This window comes from Galleria mellonella, unplaced genomic scaffold (genome assembly GCF_026898425.1).
Source record: "Galleria mellonella isolate WM207_F2 unplaced genomic scaffold, CSIRO_AGI_GalMel_v1 utg117, whole genome shotgun sequence".
NCBI lineage: Eukaryota > Metazoa > Arthropoda > Insecta > Lepidoptera > Pyralidae > Galleria > Galleria mellonella.
In genome coordinates this window covers 6,789,590-6,808,105 of record NW_026441980.1, presented here as the reverse complement: position 1 = coordinate 6,808,105, position 18,516 = coordinate 6,789,590, and the positions used below count along the sequence as shown (strand labels likewise).

The window sequence follows — 18,516 nt, the reverse complement described above, 5'->3', positions numbered from 1 at the left end:
TTACATTTTACATGCTACTAAATCAACAACACAAAAAATAATTTTGCCTAATGTAAAAGTCTTTTACAGGCGAACATGCACTATTATAATTTTTAATAATTATTAACAATGACAATAACAATATCTGAATAATAAGTAGATTAAGAACTTATGTCTAAGATTTTCCTCAATAAGTTATATCTGCTGTTGATGGATCCAAAATTTGTCAATTTGATCGCTGTGAGCATTCAGAATCCTACATAATCTGGGTACAGGCGAGTTGGCTCCTAACACTGTTTTTCTTAACAGCGGACATGTTTGTTTTAACATCACGCCGAAGCTACTACATTAAATTGAATGAGATTTTCACAGTTGTTTTCTTAAAGATCTAACTTAAAATTTTGTATATTGGTATATCCTCTAGAAGTAGTCTATTTCATTAAATTTCCTTATTCTGTAACGTACGTAGAGGGTAATAGTAAAAAGGTGGTAATAAAATAAGACTACAATAAACTGTGGCACAAGCATTTTAAATAACATTATATATTTGCTATAATTAAGTTCATCCAGGAATTTATGATACAAATAGTAAACTTTAATAGTATTTTCTTACATTAAAATAAATACGTAATAATTTATTAATGTTTAATTTGTTAAAGCGTAACACTTATTCATTTCCAGCATAAACGCCACAGAATAATGGATTTCGTTCGAACAGCAAAAAAAATATAGTAGGATGATCAACTTTAAAGGTATATACAGTTTGAGGCTGAGACACTGATGTTATGCCCATACCGATTGCTGAAAAAAAGAATTGCTACTGTATTTATTCTATAGAATTATCTCATTATTAACCAAATCACATAATAATAACAGAAATAGGTAATCGGATTGAAAAGGGTTTGTAAAGAATTATTTGATACTAGCTTTTTATTTTTACACAAATAGCATTATTATTGCTATCTAAAATAACAAAGTAAAAAATGCACTATAAGTCTCATTACATGCTTGATGTATGATAGATATATGATTATATATAATTTGTAGAATTTAATTATTAGTACTTTAAATTATTTTACCATTCGCAGCTGCTGCTTCGGTCCCTGTTTCATCGAGTTTTATATTAGCCTTCTGTATAGCAGCTGATACACCTACTTCATCATTGTTTGTTAAGATTCCACTCAAATTTGCTTTACTGGTGTCAAATATGTCGGTAACATTGATCTGTTAATACCATAATATAATGTAAAAACTAATACACTTAAAATACTATACGAATATATAGTAATTGTATAAAACCTTATCTTACCGTTTGAAGAACATCAACTAAATCTATGCTAGTAGTTATTTCATGCCTCGGTATGTAAATATAACACGTATTGTACTGTAATGAATCAAGAGCTGTATTAAATACATCAGGATCCCTAAGTTTTTCTGCAACTGCATTATAGCCCTCTTTGTCATTAGGTAGGAAAGCTACATATGAGAAGTTGGCTCCTTTATATGTTATTTCCAATATCTGCAAAAACCATTTAATTATTAATCTATAAGTATGTAACTTCACTAATCTGCAATTTCGACTATTAGCTTGACAGATTCAATAAGAATTATTCATTTTCACAATCTTTAGCAAATTCTTCTTGGTGATTACAAAATAACCACTTATCAGGAACGAACTCAAGTAACATTTAATAATTAATCAGGGTAATTATATATTTATTTTCCATTATTAATCCGTACATACTACAATGTGAAGTCATAAGAGTACGCCTGTTATGCTATATTAAAAAAAAACTTGATTTTAAGCATGAAAACAATACCTTACAATTAAGGGCTTCACTTTCTGCATATTTAAAAACGCCTTTTCGAACCATCATGGGTACTTGAACAGTTTTATTATTACTTATATGAAAATCGTCATTTTTCGTGTCGTTTAGATTAAATTGATTCTCCCAATTTCCCTATGGATTTAAGATAATATTTCAATATTATAATTAAGTATATATAGTTAAAATTTGATATATTTATTTAGAGTTTTCTTAAAGTATAAATGTAATAACAATAATAATAAAAATTAGACATATTACTATATTTACCAAGAAATAAATAAAGTTTGTCAAAACTAAACGTGTACTGGCACTGAACATATTGGGCGATACAAGATTTTTTATAAGCTCTCTTGTTTCTTTTTCTGCCTGAAAATATTAAGAATATAATATAAATAGTGAAACAAAGATAAATTCTTAGAACTTATTGTATCAAAGAACGACTTTGGATGAGTTTGGATAAATTATAGTGATATGTTTCTTTGAACATTTTTGTACTCCAGAAAGCATGTTATTATTTATTAAGTATTTAAATTGCAGGCATTCGAGTTACTTGGAAAGTCTGACACCAACTTTCACATCAATGAAGCCCCGACATTTATTTTCGGTTACAATACCCGAAAATACTCGTAAGAATACGAAACAGAATCCGGTACTATGACAATAAGGTAGAAATGTAACATGTCTATTTATTTTGAAAAGGATTTTTTTTTTGTATTTTTTTCTATTTTACATATTATTGAAAATCAACTGTTATTATATTTTGTTCATAAAACTTGACTATGTCTGTCACTTCTGTAAACATCTCGTATTTATCGCACAAAATAGTAAATATTTTAAATATTTAATTATAGTATATATATATATATATATATATATATATATATATATATATATATATATATATATATATATATGAATGTAGATACATACCCAATCGTTAATAGTATCAGCAGCTTGCTGAGTGTTGCTAAAGTCAATATTTTCCGCTTCAGCGCCGAAAATATCACAAGAGTCTTTTTCAAAATTATCCGTAAGCTGATAATTTTTGTTCACATAAATTTTCGCGGCCAAATCCAATATAGCTTCTTGTTGTGACTTTAGCGAATTTATGAGTCTCGGAAATATACGTCGTATCTTATACACATTGAAAAATACTTTATTAATTGTCAAGATACAAAACATAAAATTCAATTAATATTTCTCTAAAATATTTTAATCACAAATAGAAAAAAAAAACTAAAGACTATTACTTTACCTCATCTTTGCTATGAAGATTAAGCGTTTTCAGCAGTTGATTATAAGAGTTTCCTGATTGAGTATAGAGCGCTAACTCAGCTAAAGGAATCAAAACAGAGAACGGCGACATCACTACGCTGGTAAGTGGATTATTTTTGATAACTTCCTAAAAACATTTTTTACAAACATAACAAGGTACATTTCTTTACACAATTCAAATTGTTTAAATAATATTATTATTATTTAACTAGTAATTCATATTCAAATACAAAAATGGTATTGTGGGTCACATAATTATTAGTTAAAACATGCAATTTCTTAATTTTGACGGATAGAGAGAATGATAATTTAATTTGTTCAATTAATTTTTTCGACTCTTAATTCATAATTTTAAATATAAACGCTATGTAAAAAATTAATGTACATTTACAGTAAAAAAAATATGAACATAAAAAACTATTCATTTGAAGAAAATAACATGTATAGTTTGTACAAACAAAATAAAAATTATAGATGAATTAGATACTAAAACACCTATTGATATTGCACGAAAAATACTAACATATAAAAAGTTGACAGTGAAAATGATGTTTCCTTGTATCAAACGGTTTTGAATGTCTTCATCATCTTCTCTCGGTGCTACAGTTGTTGGCAAAGTAGCTTTTTAACAAAAAAAAACATGCGTAACAAAATATATTATTAACAGATATTCAAATATATAGTGAGTTTGATTATATTTTGGATAACAATTATATTTCAGGAAATGGATCATATGGTGATGTGTATTGAAAAAAGAATGAACTGTAAACAAAAACGATATTTTATTATAAACTTTTATTAAGAACTTATAAGTCTCTTAATGACAATTTATAATAAAATACTAATGGTTCATAATAATAATAATATTTAATACCCGCTACGCCTTCAAGTAGTTTTTTGAAAAATACGAATAAAATACGTGTATATCCTATGTTACTCGCTTTCTACAAGTAACAGAAATTTTGAAATCAATATAATATTTTTTGAGTTCATCTATTATAACCGAAAATGAAATCTTTCCTCTTTATAATTTTATTTTATCTTAATCATATAATAAGACTGTAACTAGACAATGTCCGTACATGGAAAATATGAAATTAATATGTAAGGATGGGGGACAAGAAAAATTAATATGAGGGAGTCTTAATATGACTAACAGATGCCAAAATAATATTTTTTTGAAGTTTCTGTTGTCGGTATATTTATTCCGGCACACGTACAAAATAACGGCCAAAATGTTAGTGATAATACAAAATTACGTCTTATTTGTATATTATTATTATAAATAAATAAATATTTTTATTTCATAATTATTATTCTCATGCTAATTACCTGGACATTGCGCTTGAGGTATACAAACTCCATCACTGTTCCTCAAATATTTATTTTTACATACACAACCTCCAATACAATTACTTGTATTGAATTTTGGACAGTACATCACAGGATCTCCATATTGGTAACAATATTCAAATTTGCATAAACCATTTGAGCAATTTGAGTATACTTCGTTTATTCCACAAACCGGGCCTAAAATTATATTACGATATGAATAGTCAAAATATAGGCAATTCGCCCACGGGGGAAGCTGTTATTATTTTATATTATTTATTATTTTATATTATCCATGTTTATTTATGAATAAAAGCGAATATGAGCGTAAAGGTAAGACAACTTATGAGTTGTCTTACCTTTACGCTCTGCTATTGGACACTACTACTATTGTCATTATCAGAAAATACAATAAATTGAAAAATAAAACGACTTTTTCCCATGACATTAGACTACTGTCTCCACATTGTCGAGGTAACTTTATTAACGGCGTGATTATTCTCAACCGACTTCAAAAAGAAATATAGTAGATTCTCAAGTCGGTTTTTATTTTATTTTATGTTTGTTACCTCATGACTTCGTCAGTTCCAAATCTATTCGGAAAATTCTTTTTTATCTCAAAGGACATGCTTACAGATATACAAAATTTCTTTGTCAATCTATCCAGAATCCAAATCACCCAATTGTGGGAGAGTAATAAATATCTTTACAATTTTATTATTTACTTTAATATTTGTGATTTTAGTAAGACACCTACAGTGAAATATCCTTAACCAGATAAAATAAAGATTATAAAATGGTACCTTCACAGTGATCGATTGGTATACAAACGTTATTAGCATTACGAGCATAACCCTTCTCACAATAACATTTCTTATTGCAAGTCTTGTTAATAATGGGGCAGTGGGTTTGATTCTGTGTCTTTATAGTAGCACAAACGTTATCACATGCACCGCCACATGTGAAGTATTCATGTGGTCCCGTACATTTTACTAAAATCATAAAAATATATTAAAATTAACAAATAATAATATTAGCTCAATAATTTCGAAACGGATATATTATATTATACCTACAACATACATTACATTATATACATTACACTACATATAACGTTCACAGTTTTACTAAAAACTAAAAGAACAAAAATCATGCAGAAAAATCGAGAAAAGATCTCGTAGATATAACCTGATATGACTTACAAAATCATATACAAAATTGCTCTTAAATGTTGAGAAATTTTAAATTATTTCAGTGTCTCTTAGCATATTTATACTAAACAAAAATTGGAGGAGAGGAGCAACAAGTATTTGCTCTTAATACTTCTTTTATATTCATCTTAAAATATTCAACATCTATAATAGCTGAGCAATCAAGTAAACATAATTCGGTAAACAGTTTCGAATAATGTTGACTGGTCATCTTTACTGTTTCAGATTCAGATTCGCTATTGAAATTTCCAATACTTCTCAACAATAACTTTCCAAGGTTTCAGCAATGGATTCTATCATTCATACACCAGTGCAAACTTAATGGCTTCTGCGATTGATTTGGTTCGATTAAAATTAAATCTAGTCAACTTCTCTTTGTGAAAATTAACAATAATACTCACAGCAATCTTCTTTGGATATACATTGGTCGATTAGATTTCTATAATAACCAGATTGACATCTACAAGCCGGCTTGCAAAATCCCTCAATTGCGGTTCTATTGGCCGGGACAAAAGGACAATAATAAGTCTTGCCTATAGCCTCACAAGTTTGCGGTGGACAAACTAAAGGACAAGTATTGTATACTTCGTTCTGACCTAAACACCTAGCTGTAATATCAATCAAAATACATAATTGTTTTTAGTAACATTCAATAAAGCAAATAATGTAATATGCATTATTAATGATATTCATTGTCTGTTTGAAGTTTAGTTATTCCTTTATTTATACTTTCTTGACCAGTCGTCATGAATTTGAATGCATCTAGTATTTAACTTCCAGAAAGATAACTTTTTATTCCAGTCTCGTGAAAGTGGTCACTGATACAGTCAGTAAAATATAACTTAAGACTTTACCAAACGAACGTGAGATAACACATAATAATCCTTACTTATATGTATTATGAATGTGCATATGAAATTTCTTTTTTTTAACTCTTGGCGCCTTAACGACATAACTGTAGTGAAACATATACACATAGGTACTATATGATGGACTATAGACTACTTTTTATCCTACATAATGAATACATCCTTATCACGCAAACAAAGTTGTGTGTTAAAATAATAAATATATAAATCGATATGGATTTGACAAATTCGCAAAGACGCAGAATTCACAAAAAATTGGTAACGATCTGGATTTAACGGCACTAGTTATACACGATGAAGTGGGAGGAAAGCATTATTCGTAACATAAGCAACGGAGATTAATAGCCCCATTAATAGGGATATACCCTGGCAGCTTGTTTTCTTCGCGGTTTCCCTGAAAACCATCTTGCTTAATTTTTGATGAATCTATGACGACAAGCTAAGTGACCTGCCTTTAATCCTTACCTATCATTCTTCACTGGTGCCTCACTAGCATATACCGACAGCGCAAACAAGGTTACCATCTTATTTTCATCCATAAAATAGAAAACACAATGATATACCTACGTTATTATGTTTAGTTTAAGTTTATGGTTGAAGTGTTGTTTGACGGATCCCTCCTCGTTAAGTACTTGATTGCTACTTACAAATAGTAAGTGAATTGTTTTGATCTATAGCGTAAATTAATTAGCTAACAGAGTGCGCTCAAAATATGTTGTGTTATTACATGCAATATTGTTGTTACTGTAGTAAATATTTCAAATTAATAATATTATTGTCTTCATAGATCAATGTATAGCTTAAATCAGTGATCCAAGATATTTAAAACTTGGTAAATGTATACTTACGCTTTTTGAATGTAGAAATAAAATACGGACTACGAATAACAAACTACGAAATTGGGGTATAAAATTTACCTAAAAATATTTAGATCATAAATATAACACAATTCGATAGGAATTAAAATTTTGCACATATACCTACATAAATGAAAAGTAACGAATTCTATAAGAAGATATAATATTTGTGAGATTATGTCTTCAATATTTTTTATAATTTAGTTTTCTGTGAGGAGAACCTGAAAGAACAGAAGCTCTTTCTATATAATAATTCTCTAGCAGTGGTAGCCGAGTTCAGATTAAAAAAATAAATAAAAGAATACAATTTGAATAACGTTTATTTATACAGAACTTTTTAGACCTCATGGATACGCCATTTATTTATTTTTTGGTCAATACGGAAAGCATAATTATTCATCTGAAAAGAACTGGCAAGAAACTTAACTGTTGCTCTTTTCAATCGAAAGTTTAATATCAAAATTCCATATTAAATTACCAATACAAAATAGTAATACAAAATTTAATGTAACGAATAATAATTTCGTCTTAATAATTTAATAGTAGATGGCGTATTGTATGATCTTGATTTACTTACGACATTGGTCATCAGGTATACAAGTCCCATTGTCAGCTCGTAAGTACCCGTTTTCACAAACGCATCCTTTCTTGCAAGCTGAAGGGTCTAATTTGATACAAGGTATAGGTTTCCCCCACTGGGAACAATTCCTTGGTGAACATCCACCATTGGTACAGTTTGAAAACACCTCGTGTACTCCACACACTGGTGCTACAACAAATCCACAGAGTTTGTGATATTATATATTTATATATGTTGCAGATACGGATCGGTGAATACTCTAGTGAATACTCTAGTGAAAAGTTTTATATAGACTATTTTGTATATTTCTTTATAAGTATTTCTGAGTTTCACTTTAAAGAGTGAGATATGGTAAAAAAATTACAAGTATAGAGCCATTAGACAAATCTTAAGAATGGCTACACATGAAGGGAACCACGGGCATCCTAGTATAGGTACTTTGCTATGATCTTAGTAGTGATGATGTCTATAAATGGCGGATACTATTTTCAATCAAGTAATTACTTATTTACCATTCCAAGTTCCATAAAAGAATAAAGGAAATACAAACTTACAACATTGCTTCGGAAGCACACATTTTTGAAGATTGTCATCATATACGTAACCTTTCCTACAATCACAGCCATTTAATTTACAAATTTCTGGACACGCTACCGGTCCCTTATTGTAATTTGAGCATAATCTTCCACAGTTCACGCCACAACCTGGTACTGCATTAGGATCTCCACCGCAAGCTAAAATTACATTGTGGTAATAATAAAACATGTTTAATAACTTCAAATATTTTAATAGTTGTTAAAATATTTAAATTCTATTAAAAACTAAATAAAAACAAATTCTTAAAGATTAATCCAAATATGAAATCATAGCTGAATGTCTTAGTAGCCCAAGTCATTAAATCAATGATCAATAAATATTATATATCACACAAATATACTGACATTAAGTGAAAATACTTACAGCAATCTTCTTCAGCAATACATACTCCATCGTTATTTCTAAGATAACCTTTACGGCAAACACAGGCTCCTTCTAATGGCTCTACTGAAGCGAGACAAGAGTAACTCTTGCCAACACTGTCACAGGTTTGCGGCGGACAGATCGTTGGATGTTCGTCATATACTTCATTAGGTCCAGTGCATTTCGCTAAAATCAACTTATTGGTTTAGTATATAAATATAAAGGGATATGGAATAATTGTTAATGTTGTAACTCTAAAATTTACCACCGGGATTCTAGAATACAAGATCTGGTTCAGCGTATAAACAGTCATTGTATTGAATATTATTCTAACTATAACTCATAATTTTATCATTAGATAATGAGATATATATAACATATGATACCTAAGATAAAATTTAAAAAAGTCGATACACTAAATTTTGTTTGACTTACGGTTGTTTTCATGATCTGAGTTACAAGCATTTGTAGTATTTGAAGACAATGACAATGTACTTGAAGATACAGAACTTGACAATGAAGATGAACTTGATGATGATGAACTAGACGATGATGAATTAAACGATGACTGCCTGGATGTTATACTTTTAGTTATGGATGAACTTGAACTTTGAGATGATGCAGAGGCATTAGATGTTGAATCTATGATAAAGAATATTAGGATGTTCATTGAATGTTTAACAAATTTCCGAAAACGCTTTATAACATAAACCACATATTCTTTAACAGATAATGCAAAATACCTGATATATTACTCAAGATAAGTATAATAGAGTGTATATAATCTAGCTACGACAACGTTTAATCTAATTTTGTGAATGAATGAGTGGGCATTTGATTCTCGTTATGGGAGCATTATATCATTTTTAGATCTAAGTACATGTGAAGCTCGAGCTTTTCATTTTTTTTTTATTAATATTAAAATTATTCGTTAAGATTAATTCAGTCTACAATCTCTATTCATATATTGAAAAAAAAATCAAACATGAGCCCCAACTTGTGGACAAGTTTGCTAGTGTAATTCATTTGTAGTAAATTAATTTATTTATATGTTTACTAGCTAAATTGAATATATTTACCACAATCTTCTGGCAAAACACATTTCTTCAGTGTTTCATCGTAAACAAAATCATTCTTACAGTCACATGCGTTGAATTTACATATTTTAGGACAACCAACTGGGCCTTTATCGTAATTTGAGCATAGTCTGCCGCAGTTTATTCCACAACCAGGCTTTGCATTTGAATCGCCTCCACAGGACGCTGTTCACAAATGCATAATTTAAATTGCAGTGTTCAACGTTCAGTATTTTTAATTTGTTTTAAATAGCACAATTGTGATACATTATGTTTATTTATCGGTAGCACTTTTTTTTATTATAATTGATGTATACACAGAAGTATAAATCTATTGTATTTACTAGGGACTGGAATGGGCATGTCGTTCTATTAAATTTTAAAAATCATATCATTAATTTACATAAATATTTGAAAGTACTTATAAATCAACTTACGGCAATCTTTAGAAGGTATGCAAACACCGTCATCATTTCGTAAGTAACCGGATTTACATAAGCAGCCAGGCTGCCCTGGACAACTACCATCTACAGTTACTCCAGGACAAGCTATCGGGAAACCTAATTCCGAACACGTTTTAGGTTCGCAGAGAGTATCAGGACAATCTACTAGTATTTCATTTTCACCACATGCATCTAAAAGTAAATTTTAAATGTGACAATATTAAATACAAAGGAATCAAATTAATTTTATATTATAAAATTCAAGTACTAGTGTAATTAAATGAAATTTGTCACTTTATTGTTCTAGATTTTTTTCTTTTGTTACAATTTTGTATTTATAAAATATAAAAACATATTTTATTATTTTTCGAGATTTCATTAGATAAATGTTTATAATCAGATATGGCTTATAATAATTATGGATATGAATTCATGAATTCACAAGAATAAACTCTGTATGTACTTGTCGGAGATGAGTAGCTGTGTCTCATGTAGTTATCGCTAACTGTGAAGGACTCTCTTCTTCGTTGCTGATGTCATCACGGGCTATGCGGGCTGCGGCCCGTAGTTGCTGGAGGCAAGACACTATGACGCAAAACACCAAGCGCCCCCTGAAGAAGACTTCCGGATGAAGTCGTAACATTTGACGAAGACGACAAAATGACAATAAGTTCATTAAAATCCCTTTATTTATAGTTAGTATATAGACGTCGAATAAAAAATGAATACAAGTTTTAAAAATAATATGTAATATTTCTAGTTGAATTACGATACTAAGAACTAACAAACATCTACACATTTGTAATAAAACTAGTCTTTGTTCGCGACTTCGTCCATGTGACCGGGATGTATTACATACCTTCAGTATACACTAAATGATATAAGTTAACCGTAATAACGACAAGAAAAATTGTTTTCAACATTACCGCTAACTTAAAAAACACCTTCCTATATAAGTATTAACAAGGATACTTACCTCTTTATATACGAATCGTGATGATATACTCGTGCACTTGTTCCAATAAAAATAATATTGAAATAATAAAAATTATGTGTATATAAAACAAAAAGTTTTAAACAATAATTACAATTTACCCTCTTTTTTTTCGATTGCGTCAATGCCATCGTTATATATGTATGAGTCACAATGAAAGCTAAGTAATTATTCAATTGTATGACATTAGTATAACTAATTAAGCGATTATTTTATAAAACTAGTTATAACAGGGTGATATTCCGCAAAGAAAATAGTAAATTCGATCGTGACAAAATCAATATCGGACACACTGTGCAGACTGTGCGGGAAGTAATTGGAATCCATGGAACACTTGATGTGCAACTGCGATTCGTTGGCAAGTATACGTATGAGTCTACTGGGAACGGCTTATCCAGAGCCAGGGGACTACAGGTATCTTAAATCGCTGGATATCGTTAAGGTAACACATATGATCTATGAAATGATGGTATAAGGCAGGGAGAAGCACAAAAGATCCATATAGGTCGACGTGCAACGGCTTAGCTGATCCTACATGCGAAAATAAGATAAGATATAAAAAGTTATATATATATAGTTGTTTAAACATAATCTTATTCATGCATCTTTCATCTTATTAAATTAATATCATTCATTCATCTTATTAATGATAATAAAACAAAAATTCCAAGATACAGATTTATTATAAATAAAAGTATAGTGACATTATATTTTTCGACAAAAATAATAACAAAAACCTTTTGTTATTATTATCAAAAACAATTTTTTCAATTAGTGTATATGATACACTTAAAATATCATATATAGCCTTTTATTCGATCTTTTTAGGATGTCCTAGTTCCCAGCATAAACACCACAGAACAATGGATTTCTTTTGAGTGATAAGAAGAATATAAAAGGATGGTCAGCTCTGAAGGTATATACGGTTTTAGGTTGCAATACTGCTGTTACGCCTACGATCAATGCTGAAAAAATATTCAAAATAAATTACTGAATAAAAACAAAAAACTAACACAGACAAAATGTTATACGAATATATAAAATGAAGTATTATAATTTCATTCACAACACATATGGAAGATCTAATTAATGCATGTTAAGCTAGTGTTCTACTTAGTAAAAAAGTATTACTTTAAGCTGTAAATAACCTTCAATTCGAAAGAACATCTCAAGTTCCAAATAATAGAAACAACTATTGAGAAAATAAAACGAACACTGCTTTTTTTATGCAACTTAGAACGGCCAACAAACTGACAGCCCACCTTAAGAAAAGTGGTAACCGTCGCCTATAGACATGAGCAGTACCACATAACAGAGCTTTTTAGTTTTCCAAATTATATACTGTACAATAATCATATTTTAATACTGTAAAATAGCATTGTTAATGTTGGAAATTTAATTATTTATCGGTATAGATATAATTATTACAGAAATTATTAATTAAATAATAAAAACACGCTAAAAATCTTCTTAATATTCATCTAGAATATAAGCTATTAAAATAACAGATATACTATACAAATTTCATTCACAATCAGATTATAATTTTCTAATGATTTTTATATGTGCATAGTATTATTCATACCGTTTGCAGCTGCTGCTTCAGTTCCTGTTTCATCAAACTTTATATTTGCCTTCTGTATCGCAGCTGATACACCTAATTTTTCATTATTTGTCAGAATTCCACTTAGATCTGCTTTAGTAGTATCAAATATATCAGTAACGTTAACCTAAAAATAATGATGTTGTATTTAATATATATATTATAATTCTATACAGTATCTGTAATTACTTATTTATATTTTTTTCTTACCTTTTGAAGAATATCTACCAAATCAATACTAGTAGTAATTTCATGTCTCGGTATATAAAGATTACATGTTTCATACTTCAATAAATCAAGAGCTGCATTAAATACATCGGGGTCTCTAATTTTTTCTGCAACTATATTATAACCATTTATGTCATTCGGTAGAAAAGCAATATATGAGAAATTTCCTCCCTTGTAAGTTATTTCTAGTATCTGTAACAAATATTTATTTACATTATGACTAATCTATACATTTGTAACTAACATACTTATATGTTAAAGTATAGTAACTACTTTTTATATACTTGGAATGTATGATTTTTTTTTCTAGTATTATCCATAAAATATCGAAATTTAGTATCTTAGGCAATCCGAATAACTGACAGAAATATTGACAATAATTATTTTTGCATTAAATAAAATAATTATTCCTTTGTTTGAGCTGAATAATAATAATTATATATTTTGTCTTCTTATTAATTGCAAGTCGTACATCTTCAAAACTTTGTCCTATAATATACAGTTGGTTTCTCTGTGTTCGAAATATATGTATTTACCTTACTATTGAGATCTTGACTTTCTGCATATTTAAAAACACCTTTCTGATACATCAGTGGTACTTGAACTGTTTTAGTATTACTAATATGGAAATCATCATTTTTCGTATTATTTGGATTAAATTGTTTCTGCCAATTTCCCTGTGAATTGAAAAATGTAATGTATGTAAATTATACAAATTCCTTCTTGAATTTACGTGTAACTAGTACTAAAGTTAAAGTAACAATATCAGAAGATTATATGTATTAATATTTACCAAGAAATATATAACGTTAGTTAAAACTAAACGTGTGTATGCGCTAAACATATCAGGCGATACCAAATTTTTTATAAGCTCTCTTGTTTCTTTTTCTACCTGTAATTATAAAGCATATATTACATTAATACATTATTATGCACTATTAAGGGCTTTTAGAATTTAATTAGTTTACTGCTATCTATTGTCTGCATGATAATTGCAAATTACTTTACTAATGCAACGTTATTTTAATCGTCTCTGTAACGACAGTACTTTAAGCGTTCTCACGTTTTAAAAAGATCAGATATTGTCGCTGGCTTACAGTTAGTGCAGGATAAAAGATCTAACTGTATTACTCTAAGCCCAAGTATTTTTCGGGTTTTATTATTATTATATAATCTACTGAATTAAATATTATTCAGTCAATTTATTATTACAACAATTGTGAGCATATCTTATAATAATAAAAAAGTTATGTTATCTCAGTTGAAATCAGTACTCACATCTCTAAACGATAAATTTAATTTTAATATGAAATTGTTTGTTCAGTCGTTGAATATTATACAGATTAATCATTTGATTTAAACTTAAAAATATCCTTTAAATAATATTTGTATAAAATCGTCTATACGCACCCAGGCATTAATAGTGTCAGCGGCTTGTTCAGGTTTACTAAAGTCAATATTTTCCGCTTCAGCACCAAAGACATCACGTGTATCGTTTTCAAAATTATCGGTGAGCTGATATTGTTCATTTACATAAATTTTCGCTGCCAAATCTAATACAACTTCATCTTGTGACTCTAGTGAACTTGTAAGTGCCAGGAATACATTTCGAATCTTAGAAACGTTTTAAAGTATATTAATTATCAAGAACTGTTTAATATTATTAATTTTATTACTTAAATTGTGTATATCACTGAAGTATCTTTTTAGATTAATTAAAATGGCTAAAATGAAAGTGGCAATAGTTGCTTATAAACTGGGCCATAATTAGTAAAAAGAAAATGGTCTCTAAGCCGTTGGTAGACATTCTATGATTACAATTTGTTAATTAAGTAGATATTTGTATTACAATTTCGTACCACAGATTCTATCTATTTAATAACACAATATTTGCTTATTTTCTGTGTAATAAAATAATGAATTATGTAGTAAAAAAGTTTTCAAATATTTTTATTGAAGATATAACAAAAATAATAATTAAAAGTAAAAAATGAATACTCGTACTATACCTCATCTTTGCTTTTAAGATTGAGCGTGTTTATTAGTTGGTTATAAGAGTTTCCGGGTTCCGTATAAAGAGCTAACTCCGCTAAAGGAATTAAAACGGAGAACGGTGACATTACTACACTGACTAGTGGGTTTATTTTGATGACTTCCTAAAACAAAAATATATTATGTAATTAATACAGAAAACAAACTTTCAAACTTATATTGCTTCTACTCATTGATAGTCGAAAAATATCTATACTGGTAAATATAATGAGAAAAAATGGTTTAAATGAAATGGATTACAGTTAAATCTACGAAAATTTATAAAATTTTCTTTCTTTTTTTCTGATGTAAAATGGTAAGCGTCATCTATAAGCATGTGCAGTACCATGGATATAACAGAGTATACTGTTTCGCTCATGATAACCCCCATGTGTTGCTATTCCTGAGGACTCAGGTGTTATTCCTCTATACCCTGTAAATTCACTGCCATATCCCACCCTTCAAACCGAAACACAGCTATGCAAACACAACTACTTCACGATAGAAACACGAATAGGACAGAGGTACCCAAGCAAACGACTTTTGTACAAAGTCTCCCTCTGGCAGTAATATATGTTCAGTCTTACCAGAGGTAGACTTTGTACAAAATTTTGTTTGTTTGTTTGTACCTCTGGTAGAATAAGAAAGTATACTAACATATAGAAAATTTGTAGTGAAATCTGTGTTTCCCTGTATCAAGCTGTTTTGACCATCTTCATCATCTCCTGATGACGCTTCAGTTGTTACCGGTGCCGAATAATCTATTAAATTAATTAAAAATATAAGAACTTTATATGTAAATATAAATATGAAATCACATGTCGGTTTATAAAGAGCAAGAGAATATAACGCCATACGTTTCTTTCTTTCATTAATGAATTAAATAATTTATCTTTAAATTGCACCAATTATGCAAAATATAAAAAGATAAAAAGAAATATTAAATTGAATCCGATAAAAATAATATTATATATGATTTATGAAAATATTATTATTTAGCTTATATTGTTTAAGATGTTTTATGTTTTACATACCTGTAGAAGACACTAAAAGAAATACATTAACCGCAAGGGTTAATATAAAAATAGTTTTTAACATAATTAATAACTCAAAAAAAAATCGCCTTCAAATGTAAGTATTAGCAAGGATACTTGTCTCTTTATATACCAATCGTGTTTATATACTCGTGCACTTGTTTCAATAAAGATAAAATTGAAACAATAAAAATTCAGTTTGTATAAATAAAAAACCTGATCAATTTCTGATATTGTTTTTTTGTATAATTACGTCAATATGAGTAACATCGGACTGCAATATCAGCTACGTAATTAAACAATTAATACAATAATTTAATGGAAATAAAGTTGTTACTTTTATTATTATTTTTCAAAGATTATTTTACTTTACTCTCTCTCACTCGCTCTCTAATAATAAATGATAAGAGAATAAAGAGAATGGTAATCCTATTTGCGCTATCGGTATACACTGGCGAGGCACCAGTGATAGGTTCGAATGAAAGGCCCGTTATCCCATTGTGACGGATTCACCAATAACTAATCACGATGATTTCCAGGACAAAACCGCGTGGATGTCGATCTAACAGTGTATTACTTGCAAAGGGAATAAACGTCCCCATTACTGATAATCCTTCTTACCCCTATACTTATATGTGGTGCTTTTGTGCAACTCGTGATTCTGTCGTGAATCAAAACATAGCATTGCATGCACAGACGCTTGCAATGTTATGTTTTGACTTGAAGGATAAGATATGGCAGTGTAATTACAGTGTTGCTGATTACTGAGGACTAAAGTAGGGTAACACCATAACTATCACAGTGTATTCTGTAATACCCATGATGTTGTTCAATATCTATAGGCTACTGTTACCGTTTTCTATCAAGTAGACCGTTATAATTTCCTTTTAATTCTATTGATTCCGTTTCAAGCCATTCTTAACTACTCTATAAGACATAACACCCAACTTCTCTTTTGTCTAAGCAATATAGTTATCTCTTTGTCTTCCCCTTCCTCATTTATGTTCTATTCTTTCTTTCGAAGCGTTATATATTAAGTTGTTACGCCATTTGATGTGGCCCTACATCTTACCTGTTCTTTTTAATTAAAACTAGATTAGATAAAAATTGATTTTATGCTTAAATATTATAAGTTAGGTAATAACTTAATAAATCTTGCCATTAATTGGTTATATGAACACATTTTATAATTTTTATATATTTTCATCGTATATATCGTCTGGGATGCCGTACATTCTGCTATATATATATATATATATATATATATATATATATATATATATATATATAAGTACATGTACACCTATATTTTCTCACTAAAACAAACAGTTCTAATGAATACTCATATCTCCTATACAATCGTAGTGTCAATTCAAGTGCTGCGTGTGTTATACAAGACCGATATATTACCAAGCATCTACAGGTTGTTCAAATCTTTTATTTTTTTTATTTTATGTTTTATTTTGGACTGTGTAATACTTTGTGTGAGATCTATTTTCACATACCTACTAGCCCAGAGCCTTATATATGGTCTAGGTATTTTCTCCGCGGTATTGAAGCATATCGATTACGTGAAAACCCAATCTTGCTTTCGTAAAAATGCCTGGCACACTACAAAACTGAGGCAGTCCTAACAATACTTCTCGTATTGCTAACGCACAGTGTTCTTACTTATCTATGAGGTGATCAGTGACTATATAATCTAGGTACATACTTGAAATTAGTAACAATTTCCAGTAGAGTTCCTCACAACTTAACAGATGGAATGTTTATAAGTGTCTTGTCAATACACTATTCATTTAGTGTGAAAGCTTCGGTTATTATTATTACTACACACGAAAATTCCAATTTTTTATTTTTCTCTTAATCGTAACATAAAAAATGTCACACTTAAATAAATTTCTCAATTAATTTGTATTTTTATGTACATATCACATCATGTATGTCTTGGTCAATTTTAATAATTTTATTTGTAATCGATAAAATATACTTTAATGTTCCTTATTTACTTATTTTTATACTTTTTACTTTTATATTTTATTATAAATTGATCACCACACTTACAGTTTCCCAAAACATATGAGCCATAAGTTTATTTTACAAACTTAAAACTTTTAAACAATATTTAAATAATGTATCTCATTTGTCATTAAATATATCAATATCTAGTTGCTGAGCAATCAGAGAATTGAGCAGAGACATAGCCTGATAAATG

The 18,516-nt window shown here is 29.0% G+C and overlaps 2 protein-coding genes across 3 annotated transcripts; both read right to left on the bottom strand.

Moving 5' to 3' along the window:
• Window positions 1–472: 472 nt before the first annotated feature.
• LOC113511957 (zonadhesin-like) lies at window positions 473–11,348 on the bottom strand. 2 transcript variants are annotated; one of them, XM_052894947.1, is made up of 18 exons: window positions 11,271–11,348; window positions 10,406–10,603; window positions 9,972–10,154; window positions 9,328–9,534; window positions 8,893–9,078; window positions 8,487–8,666; window positions 7,930–8,121; window positions 6,028–6,234; window positions 5,219–5,407; window positions 4,416–4,613; window positions 3,607–3,704; window positions 3,064–3,210; window positions 2,739–2,942; window positions 2,076–2,174; window positions 1,800–1,940; window positions 1,289–1,498; window positions 1,059–1,203; window positions 473–780 (listed from the first exon to the last, which is right to left on the bottom strand). In XM_052894947.1, exons 1-18 carry the CDS (start codon window positions 11,332–11,334, stop codon window positions 647–649), a joined length of 2,982 nt encoding a protein of 993 aa, XP_052750907.1. In that variant the 5' UTR covers window positions 11,335–11,348; the 3' UTR covers window positions 473–646. The 2 variants fall into 2 exon arrangements, with proteins under 2 accessions (XP_052750907.1, XP_052750912.1); XM_052894952.1 differs by lacking the exon at window positions 9,328–9,534.
• Window positions 11,349–12,069: 721 nt separating this feature from the next.
• LOC113509084 (antichymotrypsin-2) lies at window positions 12,070–16,437 on the bottom strand. Its single transcript, XM_052895009.1, has 9 exons — window positions 16,302–16,437; window positions 15,925–16,028; window positions 15,246–15,392; window positions 14,647–14,850; window positions 14,030–14,128; window positions 13,773–13,913; window positions 13,219–13,428; window positions 12,991–13,135; window positions 12,070–12,370 (listed from the first exon to the last, which is right to left on the bottom strand). The coding sequence occupies exons 1-9, from the start codon at window positions 16,363–16,365 to the stop codon at window positions 12,240–12,242; spliced, it is 1,245 nt and encodes a 414-aa protein (XP_052750969.1). The 5' UTR covers window positions 16,366–16,437; the 3' UTR covers window positions 12,070–12,239.
• Window positions 16,438–18,516: the final 2,079 nt, after the last annotated feature.